The 22228-nt window shown below is 34.2% G+C and overlaps 2 protein-coding genes across 4 annotated transcripts; both read right to left on the bottom strand.

Moving 5' to 3' along the window:
• Window positions 1-162: 162 nt before the first annotated feature.
• Window positions 163-12474, bottom strand: LOC109065788 (nuclear receptor coactivator 7-like). 2 transcript variants are annotated; one of them, XM_042778154.1, is made up of 10 exons: window positions 12322-12474; window positions 10658-10842; window positions 8509-9179; window positions 6000-6171; window positions 5768-5915; window positions 5557-5679; window positions 4376-4528; window positions 4193-4288; window positions 1482-1555; window positions 163-1402 (listed from the first exon to the last, which is right to left on the bottom strand). In XM_042778154.1, the coding sequence occupies exons 1-10, from the start codon at window positions 12349-12351 to the stop codon at window positions 1267-1269; spliced, it is 1788 nt and encodes a 595-aa protein (XP_042634088.1). In that variant the 5' UTR covers window positions 12352-12474; the 3' UTR covers window positions 163-1266. The 2 variants fall into 2 exon arrangements, with proteins under 2 accessions (XP_042634088.1, XP_042634089.1); XM_042778155.1 differs by having other exon boundaries at window positions 8509-9146.
• A 1218-nt stretch (window positions 12475-13692) lies between these two features.
• On the bottom strand, window positions 13693-21453 carry LOC122149026 (nuclear receptor coactivator 7-like). 2 transcript variants are annotated; one of them, XM_042778157.1, is made up of 6 exons: window positions 21088-21453; window positions 20241-20337; window positions 15701-15855; window positions 14030-14100; window positions 13846-13953; window positions 13693-13765 (listed from the first exon to the last, which is right to left on the bottom strand). In XM_042778157.1, the coding sequence occupies exons 2-6, from the start codon at window positions 20276-20278 to the stop codon at window positions 13703-13705; spliced, it is 435 nt and encodes a 144-aa protein (XP_042634091.1). In that variant the 5' UTR covers window positions 20279-20337; window positions 21088-21453; the 3' UTR covers window positions 13693-13702. The 2 variants fall into 2 exon arrangements, with proteins under 2 accessions (XP_042634091.1, XP_042634090.1); XM_042778156.1 differs by having other exon boundaries at window positions 20241-20341; window positions 21088-21452.
• Between the last annotated feature and the right edge of the window lie 775 nt (window positions 21454-22228).

Here is a 22228-nt window from a genome sequence, read left to right as displayed (position 1 = left end):
AACTTCTTTACAATCAAATAAACAATACACAATTGCATTTCTAACAAAGGTTAATAAATGTTGTAAAAAATAACTAATGTTGACAAATATTGTTAAAAAAAAAAGTATTAAAATATTTGCATTAAATGATATTCAATCAATGAAACAGGAGTCATTTACCTCTTCATTTATTGCATTTATTTGGTTCACTTTAAAAGACAGGAATACACAATAAATATGACATTCACTGGTTACCATACACACCTGGACAGTGTTTGAAATCAGAGACACTTTAAAACACTTGTAAACTTTTTTTTTTTCCTAATGGACCATGTAATGCGGATTTGGAATGGACACGGTTAGTTAATACCCTTGAAGTGGTCAAGTAGTGAACGAGCGGATGCTTTTAAAGAGCTGTGCAACCGATCAAGCCTCCAACAGCAAGAATGGACTTTGCACCGTGCGTCTTTTCACGCTTTCCTTATACAGTCGTGCTACCAAATAACAGGAAGTGACATCGCTCAGTGATTGCATACACAAACCCACAGTGAAGTGGTGAACCTGATGTGCCAGAAACTGATGCAACTCGGTTAATGAAATCAGGCGTGCGATTACCATAGTGTTCACGAGTAATACTGGCATAATTTCAAGTGCTTCCCTTTCGAATGAACAAGAAAAGGTCCCTAAAATTTCACAAAACAGTAAAACAATTATCACGTAGGAATTTGATTATATATCACGTCCAATAAAAACACACACACACACAAAAAAAAAAGAAATATAAAACATTGGAGAACAAGGCAAATAAAATGCTTTGGTCAACAAAACCAATTCGTGGACATATTTGCATTTACTTGCGCGAAAATACACCAATTAAACGCATCAAATCGCCACGATGTAAACCAAGAATACGATTCGAGGAAATGGCCTTGAAGCAACAGATTTGGCCACCGTATATGTTTTCGGCTTCCCAAATATCATACACAGCCCTCGCCGTTCACAGACACGTATGTGTTTATATATTGGTTATATTTCAGCAGGAGAACATCTCTTGAGAATATTGCATGCTGGGATAGCTGTGGGCGGCATCGCTGCCACGAACTTCTCTCTCTGCGATCTAGTCAGACTAGAAGAAACCAAGTAAAACCACGTGGTCAAGTAGGACTGGATTCACTCGAACAGCCTCATAGAGTACGGGAATAAAGCATCAAGTAGGTTCTTCGTATATCATCATGCCGTGAGTGTGGCGGGTCTCTTGGTGCGCATGGCTACGTTAGCGTGCGGCGCTCATTCGAAGGCCCACACCTCCAGATTTTGGATGGTAAAGTCCTGTTTGGAAGACAGTGGCAGGTTGTTGAAGGTGGAGCATTTGGACGTGGTGCCGTAGTAAAGGCCGGCGTCCAGCCACAGGCCCAGATGACCCCTGGGAAACGGACAGTTGCGCGTTAAACACGTTAGCATGCTGCGCGTTAAAAGGCACGTTAGCATGCTTCTGAACTCACCCTCCTCCACCGATCTGAAGGGAATCCGTGTTTCCTTTCACAAAGTATGAGTTTTCACCCGTCCAGCGGTAAACCTGAAGACATTGAGCGTCATTAACTAAACACTGATTTTCTGTGAAGCTGCTTTGCAGCAATGTGTATCGTGAAAAGCGCTATACAAATAAACATGAATTCAATTAACTGTAGACAAACTAAAACTCACTTTTCTGAATACTTAATTTGAACAGAGATTCAAAGTTTGAAAAGATTTAAGGGCCTTTCACACTGAGCACGATTAAGCGATGCGAATGTACGATGTGATGACATCCCTGAATCAAAATAATAGATCCCTATGGAGCTACTCAGACCGCGCGCGATCAATTGTGGCGTGACAAATGAGATTTTTATTTTTGACTATTTTTTTCTAGGGACCATATGATTAATTCAAGATTCTAGATTCAAGCTCTGGTGGGTTCCTGGGTACTATGCAGTTGCTAACATTTGCTAAATGGTTGCAAGGGCATTACTTATTGGTTGCTATAGTCCTCTAAGTAATTTCTAGGGTGTTGCTAGGCAGTTGTTAGGTTATTCTGGGTGGCTGTCTGTTAGTTGCCAGAACATTGCCAAGCAGTTGCTAAGATGTTTTGAGTGGCTGCCAAGGCATTGCTATGTGGTTGCCAATGATCTCTAAGTGGTTTCTAAGGTGTTGCTAGGCAGTTGCTAAGGTGTTCTCGGTGGTTGCCTGGCGATTACATCTGTGTTCTGATTGGTTGCTGGGACATTGCCAAGCAGTTGCTAAGATGTTCTGAGTGGTTGCCAAAGCATTACTACGTGATTGCCAATGTTCTTTAAATGTTGTTTCTAGTGTGCTGCTAGGCAGTTGCTAAGGTGTTCTCGGTGGTTGCCTGGCGATTACATCTGTGTTCTGATTGGTTGCTGGGACATTGCCAATCAGTTGCTAAGATGTTCTGAGTGGTTGCCAAAGCATTGCTACGTGATTGCCAATGTTCTTTAAATGTTGTTTCTAGTGTGCTGCTAGGCAGTTGCTAAGGTGTTCTCGGTGGTTGCCTGGCGATTACATCTGTGTTCTGATTGGTTGCCGGGACATTGCCAATCAGTTGCTAAGATGTCCTGAGTGGTTGCCAAAGCATTACTACGTGATTGCCAATGTTCTTTAAATGTTGTTTCTAGGGTGTTGCTAGGCAGTTGCTAAGGTGTTCTCGGTGGTTGCCTGGGAATTACATCTGTGTTCTGATTGGTTGCCGGGACATTGCCAATCAGTTGCTAAGATGTTCTGAGTGGTTGCCAAAGCATTACTATGTGATTGCCAATGTTCTTTAAATGTTGTTTCTAGGGTGTTGCTAGGCAGTTGCTAAGGTGTTCTCGGTGGTTGCCTGGGGAATTACATCTGTGTTCTGATTGGTTGCCGGGACATTGCCAATCAGTTGCTAAGATGTCCTGAGTGGTTGCCAAAGCATTACTACGTGATTGCCAATGTTCTTTAAAATGTTGTTTCTAGGGTGTTGCTCGGCAGTTGCTAAGGCCGTGACGCTGGTGGTTGCCTGGGAATTACATCTGTGTTCTGATTGGTTGCCGGACATTGCCAATTCAGTTGCTAAGATGTTCTGAGTGGTTGCCAAAGCATTACTACGTGATTGCCAATGTTCTTTAAATGTTGTTTCTAGGGTGTTGCTAGGCAGTTGCTAAGGTGTTCTGGGTTATTGCAAAGGTGTTCTGATAGGTTGACAGGACATCGGCAAGCAGTTGCTGAGATATTCTGAGTGGTTGTTAAGGCTATGTGGTCGCCAATGTTCTCTATGTGGTTTCTAGGGTGTTGCCAGGCAGTTGCTAAGATTTTCTGACTGGTTGCTAGGTAGTTGCGAAGGTATTCTGGGTGGTCACTGGCAATTACAGCTGTGTTCTGATTGGTTGCTGGAACATTGCCAAGCAGTTGCTAAGATGTTCTGATTGGTTGCCAAAGCATTGATACATGATTGCCGATGTTCTCTAAGTGGTTTCTAAGGTGTTGCTAGGCAGTTGCTAAGGTATTCTCGGTGGTTGTCTGTTGGTTGCAAAGATGTTCACATTGGTTGCCAGAACATTGCCAAGCAGTTGCTGACACATTCTGAGTGGTTTTTAAGACTGTGTGGTTGCCAATGTTCTCCAAGTGGTTTCTAAGGTGTTGCTAGGCAGTTGCTAAGGTATTCTCGGTGGTTGCCTGGCGATTACGGCGGCGTTCTGACTGGTTGCTGGGATGTTGCCAAGCAGTTGCTAAGATGTTCTGAGTGGTTGCCAAGGCGATGCTATGTGATTGCCAATGTTCTCTAAGTGGTTTCTAAGGTGTTGCTAGGCAGTTGCTAAGGTATTCTCGGTGGTTGCCTGGCGATTACGGCGGCGTTCTGACTGGTTGCTGGGATGTTGCCAAGCAGTTGCTAAGATGTTCTGAGTGGTTGCCAAGGCGATGCTATGTGATTGCCAATGTTCTCTAAGTGGTTTCTAAGGTGTTGCTAGGCAGTTGCTAAGTTATTCTGGGTGATTGTTTTGGCAGCTATAAATGTGTTTTGATTGGTTGCCAGGACATTGGTAAGCAGTTGCTAAGACTTCTGAGTCGTTGATAAGGCATTATTTTGCGGTTGCAAATGTTTTCTGAGTGGTTGCTAGGGCCTTTGCAAGGACATTTTACAGCAGTTTTGTCCCATAAAGTTTATGTAGGGTTAGGGTTAGAAACACACCTTGATCTCTGGGCAGAAGCTGTAGAGGAAGGTCTCTCCTGTACCATAACAGTACTCACTCACTCGGAAAGGGTGAGTGGAAAACGCTCCAAAAATCTGCAGGAGAAAATGACGAGTTTTTTTAACATGGCAACACCAGTTTCATCCATTGTACACCAACATTGGTCTCAGTAGTGCATGCACCTGGTTGTTCATGTCTTTGATGACCATCAGCACAGGGCAGTCCAGCTCCATCAGGTTCCTATACAGGGTTTTCAGGCTGGTTCCGTGTACCACTGTACTGTAGACCAGACGCCACGGATAGCCCTGAACACGGGCCGGCAAACGAGTGGACAACTGCAGAGGAGAGTGTCAAGCAAATCACAATTACCACCACTTAAAATATCACCTTATGTACCTTAACATTTTAAATTGTTAGAGGAATAGTTCACCCAAAAATTATAATTTGCTGTTAATTTACCCTCAGGCCATCCAAAACATAGGTGATTTTTTTCTTCAGTAAAACAGTAAAGAAGATTTTTGCTGAAACCATGGTCATTGGTTATTCATAAAATGCAAGCCAAAGGCTACCGGTTTTTGAGAATTAAAAAAAAGCTTATTAAGGAACACAAATTGAATCCCTGTGGCTCCTGATGATATATTGAGGTCTTATGAAGCAAAATGATCGGTCTGTGCAAGAAACTGAACATTATTTACATTATTACCTGTAATCCAGAGCCTCAGGCAAACGGTCCGGAGTGATGACTGGTTCACGAATGAATCATTCTTTTGAATCGATTCTTTTTAGTGAACTAGGTGAACCAGCTACAGAACTGAATCACCTGCAACACTTTGCGGTTCGAGCAGCACAAATCTACAAGATACTCAATCAAAACTCACTTTCAGATGCCTGACAGTCACTCCGACTATAAATGAGTCAAAATAGCTGCGTATCTGATTCAATGATAAATGAACTGATTCATCGCTCCAGTTCCTCTAATAGTCACTGAACCAAGGAAACAGTTCGACTCGGACCGAAGGCCGATGAGCCGTAAAACATCCCCGTTTCATGTCATTATTGGGTGCTTTAATAATATAACTGTGTATATATTATGTCATTCACAAACTAGTGAACTGAACCAGTTCATTGAAACAAACTGTCTGAAAAAACCAGTTCTTCAGGAAAAGAATCGATTTCCTCGTTTGCCTGAGGCTCTGGATTAAAGATAATAAAGTTGTAAATAATGTCCAGTTTCTTTCACAGATTGATCGTTTCGCTTCATAAGACCTTAATATATCGTCAGAAGTCACGGGCATTAATTTTGTTTTTCGCAAATCTTTATTTTCGGGTGAACTCTCTGTTTAAAGTAGCAAACAATGGAGACCTTCTCAATGTGCGTGTCCTCCAGAAGAGCACTGGTGTCCATCAGAACGGGAAGAAGATCTATAGGTTCCTCGTCCTCGAAGCTAAAGCTCTGGCGTCTCTTGGCCTCATTAATCGTGATGATCTGATGACAAAGAACAAACCGAGCCCTCATATTTATCATATTCTTTTAGCGGTTTCTCCCAAGTGTCTTGGAGTCGCATGTCCCTCACCTCCCAGCTGCGAGGAACCGGGTCACTAAAGAAGTTATCGATCATGGTGAGCTCATCTTTCTCCACAACTACAAAGCCCTGCTCCTGAGCGTCTTTCCCATAAGTGTCTGGAGACCACTGGATGAAGAACGAGTACAGGTGGTCCACTCTTTGGAGAAATGGCAGAAAGGTTTGTTTACGAGCGTAATCTCTCATATTAAACCCATTCACATATTGAGGAGCCCATCCGTACCTCTCTTGAGGCACAGCAAACCAATATTCTGGTTGCCGCCCTCTGCCGATGTACGAGTGGGCGGGGCTAGACGTCCGACCAGTGGCGAAGGACTTCCTCATTGGTTTCCCCACCTTAAAGCAGAGGAACATGGGCGGAGCTTTGCTCTTTTCTTCGTTGGACAGCAGCATGTCTGTAAGATCAGATCAGATCAGATCTCAACTCAGCGTCTCCTGGCTTCATTAGTCAAGATGATCTAAAGTACAAATTGCTAAAAAATATCTGAAAACTGTCTAGGAGACACTGGTCATTAAGTGCACAAGGGACAGAAGCATCATGTTGACTCTGCTGAGGACCTATGGGAAATTATGCAGTGTTTAGCCTCTGTTTGTTTTTCCAGCTTCTGCCGAGAGGCCGGGGGGCATGATAAACCCTCATCCGTTAAACAAGCGAGCTCGAACACAAGAGCTTTAGCAACAAAGATTCATGTGAGCATTTCAAAGGTTTCTTATTATTTATATCCAGGTTAACAACAGTGTTGGTAAAGAGCAGTAACTATTTACAGTAATAAGTTATAAGTATTTAATACTTTTTACAGTAACTAATAGTGTAACTAATTACTATTAAGGTTTCAGTAATTTAAATTAGAGTTAGCATCCATAAAAACAGCTCGTTACTTAGTTACTTTTGATGCATCAACCCCTTACTGACTCGCACAGGCAATATTTTCCTAACCTTATTAAATGTACGTGTCATCATTTATGTCAATACTTACATTTTATCAACACATTCAGGTTGGAATAAAGACAACTGTATGTTGTTACCATTCAAATGAAATCAGTATCAACAAAACTAACACAGAAGCTTCATCAAAAGTATTTTTACTCAAGACTGTTTAATGAAAATAAGAGGTTCCATAACTGCATTTACACACGTAAATTGCAAACGCTTAAATAATGTTATAAGACTAATGTTTTACTTTTTTTTAAACATACAAATGTTGGAAAAATGCAATGATACTTTTAAATATGAAAAACCACAGCACTAGTAGGTGCGGAAAAGTCTTAATGAGTGAGTCATTGATTCAACTGATTCGTTCAAAACAAAAAAAATACATTAAAAAAACAAGAAGACTAAAAAATAACAAAAACCCCCTCAAGAGACCAACAAACACACACAAAAATCTCCACACAGCACAGCCAGAAATAAGTGAATTATTAAAAATTTCACAGAAGAAAAACAGTAACATTTTAATAATTTGATAAACAAGTGCTTTCTTTGTTTTTTGGACTAAGGGATGAAGTCGGCGACACTGACTCCGCAGTAGTGGATGCGCCTGTATTCATGTTTCATACAGATTACATAATCTGAGAATTTGTTTTCCATTTGAATTGTTTCATTTGAAAGTAGACATTTCACTCTCTATATATATTATAGATATATTATAGATATATATTTTAATGTCTGAAAGGCAAAGATATACATGGAGTTTCGCGCTCAAGAGACCGAGACGGCAGAAAGCGCATCCTGTTTGCTTTCATTATTTTACAAAAGCACGTATTGTGAGTGCACACAAATAAACGTAGAGTCTTTACAGATTTGAAAGATGTATTACTTTTATCTGTTTTTTTATCTTCTTTTATCTGAGCAAGTGCGTGCTTTCACACAGACACTTGAACAGCGCACATTTCTCTAAGTTAACTTTAGATTGAGTGGCCATGTAAAGTTGCTAATAATTACATATTTTAGAAGCCTTATTTGAAGTCGATGAATGATAGTCGAGCGTTTGGATGTCCTGCAGGATGTACTGTACTACCAAAGACTAGCCGTTAATGATTTGTTAGTCACTGACTGCGTGACTTCTCCTGTGGATTTTTTTTGTTTCTGCAACTAAGCGACTAATAAAATATAGGTCAGCCAAGCTTCTTTTGGGCGACTAACGATTAGTAGACTATTACGGGCCAGCCCTACTAAAAAAACATACGCGATAAATAGAAACTAAATTAAATAAGTTCTAAAATTAATAAAACTGAAAATTGAAATAACTGAAATAAATATATAAACTGAAACAATTTATTTCAGATTTACTTAAAAATAATTAAAAAAACTTTAAAAACATGGCGGAAAATTTAATTAAATATGTACAAATAATTACTAAGTTAAAATTTGCTTAATATATACTAACTGAAATAAACCTAAAACTGAAATTAAATTTAATATTTTTTTAAATAAAACAAAAAATAATTAAAAAAAAACAAAAAAAAAAATAAAAAAAAAAAAAAAAAAAATATAAAAAAACCTGGAAATTTTTTTTATTTAAAATATTAATAAACACTATAATAATATATAAATAAGTGTCTTATTTCAGTTAGGATGCTGCCTATGTAAACAGCAAAGCAGCACGTTCGTTTCAGAAACAGAGCTTTTAAGATTAATAAAAATAAAAAAAATAGAAAAAAGTATATCTGCATCTCAAAAACAGTCCTTGGCTGTGATTGGCTGGTATTTCCTGTCAATCATACAGACTCACCTTCGATTGGTCTCTGCATTCTTTTCAGCAGCCATGACTTCATCTCGGCCTCACTGGCCCGTCTGCGCAGCTGCGCTTCAGAAAGCTCTACGTCCGAGTTTGGTCCCTTATTATCCTCAACATTTGGTTCAGGCCAACTACATTTCCCAGAGTCCTCTGGGGTCGTCTTCCCTTTTTGGTCGCTTGCGGTCGCCTCGATTGCCGAGACTCCATTTACTAACGTTTCACCCCTTGTTTTGGTCACCTCGTCCACTTCTATGACAGCTTCCTTCCCATCATGCACCAGCCTGTCGGGAAGCTCTGCGTTGTCATCTGTGGAACGGTTGTGGAGGCCTTCATCTTCGTCTTCCTCAGCACGATACGACCTCACGGATTGGTCCGTTGGCACCTTTCTTTGCTCCTGTGGTGGCGCCCCCTCCTGGCCGGAGCAGGTGGTGTTAGAGTCGCTCTGCATCAGCTCCAGTTCGGTGAAACCTTCGTCCGACGGTGAGTTGTCAGCGATTTGGCACTCTGATATCTCAGAGATGGCCGTTTCGATATCGTCTAACACGATTGGCCGGTTGGGCGCTCCGAGAGTTTCGTAACGACTAAAGGGGTTCAGATCTCGTTCGGAGGGAAGCTCCTCCCACTCGCCCGGCCTGTATAACGGACAGAGATCCTGGGGTTCATCACTACAACGGACAACAGCGGCCATCATCATCATGAGGGGGGAGATGGTGAAATTAAAGAGAAAAACAAACAAAACATCCAAAATGAACAAACTCAAGACAACTGAACAAAACAGAACATGACAAATAAACATGACAAAACTTAAGGGATAAAAGTGGTGTTTGGTGTCAAAGCTGAACGGAAATGGAATGAGTGAGAAAAAGTGAAAGAGGTGGAGTGTTTCAGGTGATGTACATCCGTCAGTTTGTGGGAATAAACTAGAAATGCATTTACAGTATATTGACAATGGTATTTTATGAGGCAATATGTGCAGCAAGCTTGAAATATGCAATTATCACGCTGATTCTAAAACAAACTTTATACATAACATTTAAATTATTCAATTAATATAAATAAAAAAAATACATTTTATAAAATAAATAAGGAAAACAAATAAAAATTAATAAAATAAAAATAAAATAAAATAAATAAAATTTACATTCAAAAAAATAGTTAAAAATGAAATTAAAATAAATAACAAATAAAAAATCAAAATAAAATTACATTTAAATAAATAAAAAAAAAAAAAAAAAAAACAAAAAATAAAAAAAAAATAAAAAAAAATTAAAAAAGAAATTAAATAAAAATTTAAATTAAATTAAAATTTAAATTAAATTTAAATTAAATACATTTCATTTAAACAAACAAAACAACTGGATTGTTTTTGGTCATTCACAGTGTTAAAATATTACATACTAAATTAATTCAAAATACTAAATTAATTTAATTTCAACCATGGACCCGCAAATATTTACTGAGACCACAACTGTGATACAAACTGAACCCTAAGAAATTAGAACAGCTAAACCCCTTAAGATAAAACAGATAGATTACATAATAAAAGTCCTACTGGTATTTAATTAGGGCTGCACAATTAATCAAATTTGTAAACGTGATTACAATTACGGATGCCACAATTACATAATCGTTCAAAGGCGCAATTACAAGCAAGTAACATTATAATACTTCACTTTTTATTTTGTATTTAAAGAAACAACCAAACCCATGTATAGTTGACATTTACAGGCTAAATGCTATAGAAAGGCAAGTTTTTCTGGAAGAGTGTTTTCAGCTTAATTCAGTTAATTTTCATATAAAAATATGGCATGCAGTGGCTTTAGATAATGGTATAAAGCTATTCAAAACATCATTCAATGTAAATTGCGATAATCGTAATTAATAATCGCAATTACAGTTTCAAAGGAATAATCAACAATTTTGATTTTTGTCATAATTGTGCAGCCCTATATGTAATTAAATCGTAATGGTGCTAAAACTAAATTTTATTTCCATCCCAAAACAAAATTTATGCACATAATCATTTTAAGAAAATCTTTTACTAACTCAATCACAACAAAAAGGGGGTTTTCTGAGACAACAACAGAATGTGAGAGATTTTAAAGACAGAAACGAGACGGAGAGAGAAAGGAGTCCTGCTTACGACGGCAGCGCGTCCTTGAGCTTCATACGGGACACGTCATCATACAGGGCCACAGACAGCACCTCCTCCATGGGACAGATGAGACCGTACTCCTCACAGCCGTTCTCGATCACCAGCGGGTCAGATTTGTGCGGGTCAAACATGATGTTGTTGGGCGTTATGATCAGCACTCCTCCCACAACTCCCTGCAGGACGAGAAATAAAACAGAAGCCTCTTTTAATGCTGAGTTCATAGAATTCGCAAAAATGTATCAGTAATGACCAGAAATCCACTGGTCAGAAGATTTTGTAACACTGTATCATTCGCTCTGAAAGTCTCTTATGGTCATCAAGGCTGCATTTATTTGATCAAAAATACCGAAAAATAAACACTAATCTTGTAAAATGTTATTACAATATAAAATAATAGTTTCTTTTTAAATATTCTTTAAAATATAATTTATTTCTGTGATGCAAAGCTGAATTTCCATCATCATTACTCCAGTGTAAAGTGTCACATGATTCTTCAGAAATCTTCTAATATGCTGATTTATTATTAGAATTATCAAATAAATATTTTTTTGGAAACTGTGATACTTTATTTCAGGATTCTTTTGATGTATAAAAAGTTCAAAAGAACAGCATTTATTCAAAATATAAATCTTTGCGATCGCGACTTATCGATTTAACACATGCTTGCTGAATAAAAGTTTTAATTTATTTAAAAAAAAAAGAATAAAAATGTAACGACCACAAACTTTTGTGGATATTGTTAGAAAAGATTTCTATTTTAAATAAATGCTCTTCTTTTTAACTTTTTATTCATCAAAGAATCCTGAAAAAAAGTATCACAGGTTCCAAAAAATATTGATATTAAATTAGCATTTTAAAATTATTTCTAAAGATCATGTGACACTGAAGACTGGAGTAATGATGCTGAAAATTCAGCTGCCGCATCACAGAAATAAATTACAGTTTAAAGGATATTAAAATAGAAACCACTATTTTATATTGTAATAACATTTATCAAAATTACAGGGTTTTTTTTGTATTTTTGATCAAATAAATGCAGCCTTGATGAGCAGAAGAGACTTCTGTAAAAACATTAAAAATCGTTCTGATCCCAAACTTTTGATCGTTAGTGTACTCTTAAATTTTTCTTTACCTGTTAGTGATGTCTTAATTATTTAATGTATGTTTAAATAAATCTGTTATGAAATTTTATGTTCAAAACTGCATAATGTGAAATTTACGTTTACATGCATTTTTTTTTTTTAAGATGAGTGAGTGTTGATTATTATATTTAAAAATAAATAGTAATTAAATTTAAGTTTGAGCTCTGTTGCTAAATTGTAACCTTATAGTAACGCAAAAGGGCTCTCTATAGTTGAAGAAAATTTTAATTATAATTATATTTAATTAAAGAAAGAGGTTTAATAATAGTAGCATGTCATTTTCATCTTAAAAGTCTTTGTTTTCCACCAGGATATTTTTTTTTCATGTCATCCTCATGAATGAAACGTGAATCTTTAAAGTGCATTAAATGTTCAGTATTACAAGTCTGGGAACTCTCCTGGGATTACAGTTATATGTTGTTTAATAACTGTATGTTAATGTTATTTACGGTGTTAACAATTATTTTGTATCTCAGTTTCAGGAGGACGTTTCTTCTTCGAATGGCTCACCATGCCATCGGTGAAGTACTTGCAGCTCATCTTGATGAACCTGACGGTGGCCGGACTCTCGTCTTCAGACAGCGGCGACGTCTCTCTACACACGGGCCGTCCGGATCGTCCGTCCTGTCACACGGAGATATCAGAGATCCACTGATACGCATTCATCACTCATAACACTCATCATGACTGCATTAGTCAACAATACAGCAGAAAAAAATCTGCAAAAACTCTGGAGATTTAAGCACTTTTATAGAGCTCCACCAGTAAAAAAAAAAAACATGTTTAATATCATATTAATATTAATAATTCATGAGCTCAGAGGCTTTTATGAAATTATGGGTTCGGAGGAAACTGCAGGAGGTTTGTGAGCACAATTATGAAAACAATCAATCGAAATCGAAACACTTACCAAAATAGGTGTTTCCTGTACGTCATGTGAATATTAAGTGACATCAGAAAAATTGTTCGAATTTATTAAACAATTTATTAAACGTTATTAAGATATTTAAATCTCAGGGGGACTTAATTAAGAAAAAAATTGTTTAATCACTGAATGTGTAGCGCTGTGTTATTGAGATACTATAATAGTTTTTATCTATTATTTTATTTTTTAAATGTTTTTATTTTTTTATTTTCATTTTAATAAAGAAAAAATGTGTTTGGCATTTTTATAATTTTTTTTAAAATTTGGTTGTTTTTATTTTTATTTTAAGTTTTAATTTTATACATCGTTAAATGAAATAAAGCAGAAATAAAACAAGATCAAATCTAAATATTAGATTTAAAAAATGTCATGTAAACTTTTTAAATCAACTTACCCCCCCAAAAAATAAACAGAAGTTTAAAAATTACAATGACTAAAAAAAATATATATTTAAAAAAAAAAAAAGCACAATAAAAAAAACAATAAAAAGCACATAATATAATTAATAAACTAAAATTTTAACAAAAACTGAAAATAATAATAAAAAAGCCTAAATAATACATTTTAGTACATCAAGTTGAATTAAATGAAAAAGAAATGTTGCCTTGTCAAATAAGTGAAATAAGTAGCTAAATAAGAAGTTATAAATAAATATAAAATAAGTTTTTATATTTTTTTATTTCAGTTAAAGTTTATTTTATTTAAAGTAAACTATTTAACTCTATTAAAGTTAATTATAATTACCCGGTCTAGTGATATATTACACTAAGTGTGTAATTATGTTCAAACAACAGTTATAGTTTTATTATAGTGTAGCGCAGTGCATCATGGGATGTTTGACTCATAAAAGAGTTTAAGCACACAGTCAGCGGTGTTTGTCTTCACACGGTTTGTATGGCTGTGATTCACAAGAAAACAAGAAAAAACACTCTCTCTACACCCACATCCCCCTCCCACGAACCACACTCACGCAGTGAGATGCTCAGAAGAGCCGCGCTCTGATTGGTCCACATCAGGGACGAACAGTTTCTGTGCGGGATCGGGTATAACGAGACGGTCAGTTTGAGGCTTTACTCAATCACAGATCAGACAGCAGGAGCGGGACGCACCTGTCCAGGTACGACGCTGTGTGAGAAGAGACGGTTCAGATGCACCAGTTCATTCGGGGTGATGTTGAACTTCAGAGCGATGCTGTTCAGAGTGTCCCTCGGTCCCACCTGAGCAGTTAAACACATCAAATATAAGCGGTGTACTGAAGAGATGAGCAGTGCTTGTACAGTCAGACCAACTCACGGTGAACTCCACAGTTCCTGGAGGTTTACTTTTCTCTTTCTTGGTCTGGTTGCATGGTTTACTGTCATCATCTGAAAGAAAAGATTCACTCAGTAAGACATTTAGACGATGCTTTTATCTTAACTGAATCACTTCTTGCTGAGAAAGATACTGAATGAATGACACAGACACTTATTTTACACACAATCCATCTCTGTCTGAAAATACACTGTTTTACTGTACAATCATGATTAGTTTGGGAATATGATTGAGAATACGTTTTTTAAAAATACTGGAGCAGAACAAAGTAACAAATATAAAAAAAAAAAAAAAAAAAAAAATCCTAATAAATAAAATTAATATTTTTATTTTTTTAAATATATAAAATAATATAAAAATTATATTTTAAATTATTTTATTGCAGTTATTTTCATTTATTTTAATGTGATGTACTAAATAACTAAAACTAAAATAAAATAAAACTATATAAACAAGAAAACAAAACAACAAAATTCAAAAAAACTTTAGAAACCAGAAATATAGAAACAAACTAAAAATATTTATAAAAATTATAATATTATCTCAACAGTACTAAAATAACACTGGTGTGGTCCGATTTAAAAATACTGATTCTAATGAGGCGGTTCTATTGAACAAATGAATCAAAACGACTCAAACGACTCAAACGACTCACTGAATCAGTCGAAGTAACCAAAAACTGTTACAGTGTGTTAAACTGTTAAATTTAATTTAAATTTAAAATTTAAAAGTAGTATCTGGTTGTTTATATCAGTGATTTTATTGTTAACTAAAACTACTAATACTAAAATTTAAATAATCATTAATTAAAATAAAGCTGAAATTAATCTAAATATTAGGGAAAACATACGTAAAAAAAACTTGAAAATAAACAAATAAATTGAAGTTGAAAAACTACATTGACTAAAATTAAAACTAAAAAATTAATAAATATGGTAAATAAAAATGACAAAATCACATAACATTACTAAAACGAAAATTGCAAACATAAAAATATATATATAAAAATAAAAAGACAAAAGCACATAACAAAATTACTAAAACTTAAAAAAAGAAAACTGAAATCATAAAAAAGTAAAAACTAAAAAAAATGCAAAAATACATAAAATTACTAAAATGAAAACTGAAAATTAAAATACATATTTAAAAAAAAAATTAATAAAAAACCAAAGCACATAAACTTACTAAAACTAAATTCAACATATTAATAAATATTAGTATACAGCACTAAAAAAAATATATAATTAATTTATTTTACATTAGAAGTGTAAAATTACAAAACAAATATTTATTTTCTTTATTATTATTATTATTATTATAAACTAATGTTTATTTATTATTAATTTCTTTAATTTTAAAATTACAACTACCTAACTTTTTTTTGACGGATATTCGTAAACTTTTAATTACAAGCGTGGGAAGATGGTTCTCATATGTTGTGTTCCCAAATGCAATTTAATTAAAACTCAGCCTCTGTCATCTAATAATTAAGCCATGTAGCGATTTTGGTTTTATTAATTAATAACGCAGCTCTACTCAAAACTATTCTTGAAATTGTAAGATTTAAAATAGACACAAAATAAGAACAGATTTTCCGTAAAAGTTGATTAATTTCATTAAAACCCCTGATTAATATAGATTCAGTGTGTTCACCTGATCCTCTTGCTCTTTCCACATTCCTCTCCTGAGATCGACCAATAGGAGCGGGCTCACAGATGACCGGCGTCTTGGATTCCAAATCTGATTGGTTCTGCTCGGCGTCTGCTTTCTCTGATTGGCTCTGCTTCAGCAGCCGCTTCTTCTTCAGCCTGCAATCCAGAACACAAAAACACAACATCATCAGCAACAAAGAAACAGCGTAAATAAAAAAAATAACTAAAATCCTCCCACAGATTCATGACATTTCTCCTCTGCTGGGGGATCTGTGCCAGATCCTGAGAAACTGCCGCGGCCAGAGCCAAGATGGCCGAATAGAGTACATTATACAAAATATGCAATCTTAATACATGCCACAGTGAGTATTTTAATACTTAAAAGTTTTGTATTATTTATATACTATTATAGTTATTTTAATTTTAGTAAGTTTGTTGTGTCTTTTTTTTTTTTTTTGTAATAAACATTTCTTTATATTAAAATTTCAATACATCCGACAGTGAAATTTTTAACATTAAGTATTTTAAAAGGTGAAATAAATTATTATAGTTATTATTAATATTTTAAATTGGCTTTTAATTTAATATTTTTAGGTTTTATTTTAATTTTAGCAATTTATTTGCGTCTTTTTTTATGTAATAAACATTTCTTTATATAACAATTTCAATACATCCGACAGTGACATTTTTAAAACATTAAGTATTTTAAAAGGGTAAAAAAATATCTATATACTATTATAGTTAGGGTAAGCTTTTAATTTTGTAGTATTTCAATTTTAGCTTAAGTTTTAATAATTTTGTTATGTGCTTTTGTCATTTTTATTAGCTTTATTGTTTTTTGTATTTATTTTTTTTCTTTATGCTACAATTTTACATACACACAATTTGTACAAAAAAATTCTTAAGTATTTTAATAGCAAAAGCTTTTCCTTAAAACAAGCAAAATAATCTTATTTCCAACCGAAAACAAGATTAGAAATCCTTGGGAACTTTTGGGATACTGTTCGGAAACAACTTCACAAAATATATAGCGCAGTATTTTATTACAAGAATCTAACACACTGTGCCTTTAATATTTTGAAATAGCTTTTTCTTTTTTTTTTTTTTATTTAGTAATTTTGTTATGTGCTTCTGTCATTTTTAATATATATTTCTTTATACTACAGTCTCAATATACATCTGCATCAGCAGAAATGAAAGTATTTTAATAGTAAAATGTTTTGTATTATTTATTATTAAAGTAATAATATTTAACATTATATTTCAGGTCTTATTTTAATTTTAGTAATTTGGTTCCGTGCTTTTGTCATTTAAATATTTTTTATTATGAGTGTGTATATATATATATATATATATATATATATATAATGTGTGAGTGTGTATATATATATATATATATATATATATATATATATATATATATATATATATATTACATAAAATACATATATATTAAACTTATATATAATAAAATAAAATAAAAATAATAAAAATGACAAAAGCACAGAACCAAATTACTACCTGAAATACAATATAAAATATTATATTACAGGTCTTATGTTAATTTTAGTAACATGGTTCTGCGCTTTTGTAATTTTTATTATTTTTATTTTATTTTATTAGTTTAACTTCAGTTTTAGTAACTTTAGTATTTAAATTTAATCTTGTTTATTTCAGTTGGCTGCCAAGGCAACACTTCTAACAGGTTTTTCGTCTAAAACTTACATTTCCTTTTAATTACTGTAAATGATTTTTAATGGTTTTCGATAGCAATAAGACTGTTTTTGATGGACTTTGGTGTTTTGTTTCAGTTTCTGTTCTCCTGTTCAGTTCGGTTCTGATCGCTTCCTCATTGGTTTCCATGGATTTTGATTAATTACAGCTGTTCTTCGTTAATTCGATCATTACACTGTATCAGTTGAGTCCAGGGCTGGTTATCTGCTGTACATCTGTGTTGTGCTACACCTGCTCCTGGGATCTGAAGAGTTTAGTTCTTGTGGATTCATCATTACAGCACTACTGTGGAATATTAAGTCTGTTCGGCATTCAGAGATATCACATGATTTCAGAAGACGTGGAATATAACGGACAAGTCATGTGAACTACTTTTATGAAGCTTGACAGTTTAAATCACCTCTAAATGTCCCGCGTGCAACAACAGCAGCTCAGACATTCAGCCTGACGTCTCTTCTGATTTATGATGTTATCTAATCAAAATCATTTATAGTTTTATGTTGAAAGTCAGACAGATTTGTGTGAAAGTCCTTTTTTCTGCCACATGAGAGAGACGTGGAAAAATGCTTTGGTAAATCACAATTATGATATAAAAGTGCTAAAAGTAAAAATTAAGACATAAAAAAATCTGAATTATTAATTAGTCATAACTATGACTTTTTTGTATAATTTTCAACTATTTATGTCATAATTTCGATTTCTGTAATAATTATAACATAGTATCTCATAATGCTGTGTTTTTATATCTCAAAAAATAAAAAAATATTGGATTTTTTCCCTCATAACCTCAAAAATATAACTAATAATATAATTATTATTTAATATCTGTTATTTTTTTACTTTTCTCATAATTTTGGTTTTGTCATCATTTCAACTTAGTATCTCATAATTCTGACTTTTCATAATTTTGACTCATAATCATGACTTTTTATATAATAATTTTGACTTTTTGTCATCATTACTTAATATCTCTTACTTTTGACTTTTCTCATAATTCTGTCTGTAAAAATTTCAACTTAGTATCTCATAATGTTGGCTTTTTATAATTATTAATTAGCATCTCTTAATCTAGACTTTTTTCCTCATAATTTTGACACTGCATGTAATAATTATGGCTTTATTCTCATAATTTCAACTTTGTATGTCATAAATATGACTTTTTATATCCAAATTTTGAGTTTTGGACATCATAACTTTGACTTGCGTCACATTTATGACTTAGTATCTCATAATTATGACTTCTCATAATCTAATCGTCATAATTTCAGTTTATGTAATAATTATAACATATTATCTCATAATGTTGTCTTTTTATATCGTAATTATTCTAATCATAATCTAAAAAAAATCTCAAAATTTGGACTTTGTATGTGATAATTATTACTTAATATCTCTTACTTTTGGCTTTGCCATAATTTTGACTTATGTGATAATGACAGTATCTCTTTTTTATGTTATAATTATTAATTAGCATCTCTTAATTCTGACATTGCATGTAATAGCTATGACTTTAGTCTCATAATTTCAACTTTGTATGTCATAATTATGAATTTTTGATATGCAAATTTTGAGTTTTATACATCATAACGTCGAAGTATATCACAATTATGACTTAGTATCTCATAATTCTGACTTTTTTCTTGTAATTTTGACATTGCATGTAATATTTATGGCTTTATTCTCAAAATTTCGACATTGTACGTCATAATGACTTTTAATATAATAATTTTGACTTTGTCACAATTATGACACAGTATCTCATAATGTCGATGTCATAATTGTTACTTAGTATCTCAAAATGCAGACTTTTCTTCCTCATAATTTCAACATTGTATGTCATAATTATGACTTTTTATATGCAAATTTTGAGTTTTATACATCATAACTTCGATGTATGGCATAATTATGACACAGTATCTCATAATGTTGTCATAACTGTTACTTAGTATCTCAAAATGCAGACTTTTTTCCTCATAATTTCATCTTTGTATGTCATAATTATGAATTTCTGATATCCAAATATTGAGTTTTATACATCATAACTTCAACGTATGTCACAATTATGACTCAGTATCTCATAATTCTGACTTTTTACATGTTATTTTGACATTGCATGTAATATTTATGGCTTTATTATCACAATTTCAACTTTATATGTCATGATGTTAAATATAATAATTTTGACTGTCACAATTATGACAGTATCTCATAATGTTGATGTAATAATTGTTACTTAGTATCTCATAATACAGACTTTTCTTCCTCATAATTTCAACATTGTATGTCATAATTATGACTTTTTATGTTCACATTTTGAGTTTTATACATCATAACTTCGGCTTACGTCATAATTATGACTCAGTATCTCATAATTATGACTTTTAATATTCACATTTTGAGTTTTATACATCATAACTTCGGCTTACGTCATAATTATGACTCAGTATCTCATAATTCCGAATTTCTCACAACTTCAACTTTTAGGTCATAATTATCTCATAATTTAGACTTTTCAATGTTATAATTATAACAAAGTACAGCATAATTAAGTTTGTGTCGTAGTTATGAACTACCACAGCATGATTTTGTTTCTTATGTGGCGGAAACTGAAGTTTTTCACACCAGCGAAACGTGATCCACAGCAAAATCTATCTTAATCCTGAAACAACGTTATTAATTCCTCTTTCGGATCGACCACAGCAGCACTATCACCAACTTCAGCCCTTAATATCCGCCCACTCGCCTCTCACTTCCTTTCAAATACTTCCTGTGTAAACTAGTGTTATTCTAACCCGACCTCATCTCACCTGGCGAAGTATCCAGGCCTCTTCTCTGTCTTCTCCATCGCAGACTCCTGAAATGCTCCAACTCTGGTATCAGTCGTGCAACGTTGCCTGAGCGTTCCTGTCTTCACAGACACAAAAGTGAGATGAAAATCAGCCCCTAAATACGCTCGCCCTTATCTGTAGCCTCGGGTGAATGGGTCACGTAAAGGGTTGCTGCAATAACCCCCAATAACATAAGCATCAGGGACGAGAAACCGCCGATTCAGACCTGACCTGGCAGAACTGAGCTTGTTTTTTGGGGGTGAAGCCACTGGCTCACATATCTTTATTGTTAAAACACTCATTATTGTTCAAGATCAACAAAAGCCAGTGACAAGCAGTGATTAGATTGAGCCCAAGCATCTGATCACCACCTGATATCTCCAATCAATCCGCCTCGTCACACCAAACTGAACGAGTAAATTACATAATCGCACTGAAACCCACGTCTTAAGATGCGAAACTCACGGTAAGCACGTAACTCTACGCGCAGGCATGCAGCATGACGTCACGTGCGTTACGTCACAGCGGCTCTGGCACACGCATAACATTGGAAATTCATGCACAAATGACAACATTATGTGCATGCATTATATGCAAGGTTTTACAAGATATATATATTTTGATCGACACGCATGCAGGCCAAATGATGCATGCTCATATTATATATAAACAGTTATGACAATCCATCAAATCAATGCACAGAAGTCATTCCTATTGCATGCATTTGACACGTACGTGTTCCTGCCATTCAGGTGATCTGATTATGGGATCTGATTATCAGTAGGTAATGCATCGCATGCACATGTGTAGAGAAGCAAACACCCACCTAAACAAACACTACATCCCTGAAGATACCGCAGATTCCGTCACTTCTTCTCTTTTCAACAGCATCAGTCGATTATGTCAATAATATTCAAGTGGTGTATGCGGATGAGCGTGTGTTATTGTTGATATAAACACACACACACATGCAGTCCAAGCTAACAGGCTAACGCTAAAGGCATTAAAGTCCCTCCATATCGAGATTCAAAGCGGATTCCGTGTTTTCTGGATATTTCGGCGCCAGTTTTCGGGACTTTGACCCTTTATATCGGCAATCAATCAGCAGAAACGCTGGGTGTGCGTGTTAGGGTTCGCAAATAGAATTATTAACGTATTCATATCTAAATTTAAATGTAGATTTTCTCATAGGTCGAAGTCCTGCCTTGCCAACTCCCAAACACCAACTATTATTAAAAAGAAAGCATCCATAAAAAAGCGGGAACGCCCCTCCCTCGCTTTAACTCCAGATCCATGACGTATTTATTTTGTGCCTTTTTATTGTTGAACATTAACTTTTATACACAGCAGGCATCCATAAAATCGTTTTGTGGAATATTATATTATTTTGTATTGCTACAAGTATTTGTATTATTTAATTTCAAGCAAAATATAAACAATTATAATTTATTTATTTATTTTTTTAAATCCAGAAATGTCAAAGTATTGTTTTGGACGATAAATACTGTAATTAATACATTTACAACATATTTTAAATAAAATTATAATGTTTAAAACAAGTGTGACAACTTGCCCCAACTTATAATTCTATAATAATAGTTTTTCCTGCTGATTTTTATTATACAGCTTTTTTTTATCTTTATGTATTTGTATTTTAGATCAGAGTTCATACTCTTGAGCTGTTTTTAACTAGCTGTAGAGAAACTAGCTCTTCTGTAGAAGTTTTGATCTGTACCTGTGTGTGATCTGATGAGATGAAGCAGTAATAAACAGCTGTGTTTGTGCGCTCAGGTGGTTTTGGGTTTTGGTTTGATGTGCTGGAACTGAACTGAGATCTAAACCAGATCTTGAGTGGCATGCGGGACTTATGGAGGTCACCAGCTGATGTGCTCTTTAACAAACACACAGTGCTGTGTGTGAACTAGTACAGATGTAGATGATATTGTTTTGATTATATAGCATACTCT

This window comes from Cyprinus carpio, chromosome A20 (assembly GCF_018340385.1).
Source record: "Cyprinus carpio isolate SPL01 chromosome A20, ASM1834038v1, whole genome shotgun sequence".
Taxonomy (NCBI): domain Eukaryota; kingdom Metazoa; phylum Chordata; class Actinopteri; order Cypriniformes; family Cyprinidae; genus Cyprinus; species Cyprinus carpio.
The sequence above is the reverse complement of the archived record's forward strand: the minus strand, read 5'-3'. Positions and strand labels throughout refer to the sequence as shown.

Coding starts and splice junctions, on each gene's coding strand:
- LOC109065788 (XM_042778154.1), bottom strand. CDS start 12,351: ATGAGCTGCAAGTACTTCACCGATGGCATG. Junction 9,180..10,657: donor CTCAAGGACGCGCTGCCGTC/GTAAGCAGGACT, acceptor TGTCCGTTGTAG/TGATGAACCCCAGGATCTCT. Junction 1,403..1,481: donor CTTCAGATCGGTGGAGGAGG/GTGAGTTCAGAA, acceptor TCCGTTTCCCAG/GGGTCATCTGGGCCTGTGGC.
- LOC122149026 (XM_042778157.1), bottom strand. CDS start 20,278: ATGGAGAAGACAGAGAAGAGGCCTGGATACTTCGCCAG. Junction 14,101..15,700: donor GGAAAGAGCAAGAGGATCAG/GTGAACACACTG, acceptor CTTTTCTTTCAG/ATGATGACAGTAAACCATGC. Junction 13,766..13,845: donor ACAGCGTCGTACCTGGACAG/GTGCGTCCCGCT, acceptor GATCCCGCACAG/AAACTGTTCGTCCCTGATGT.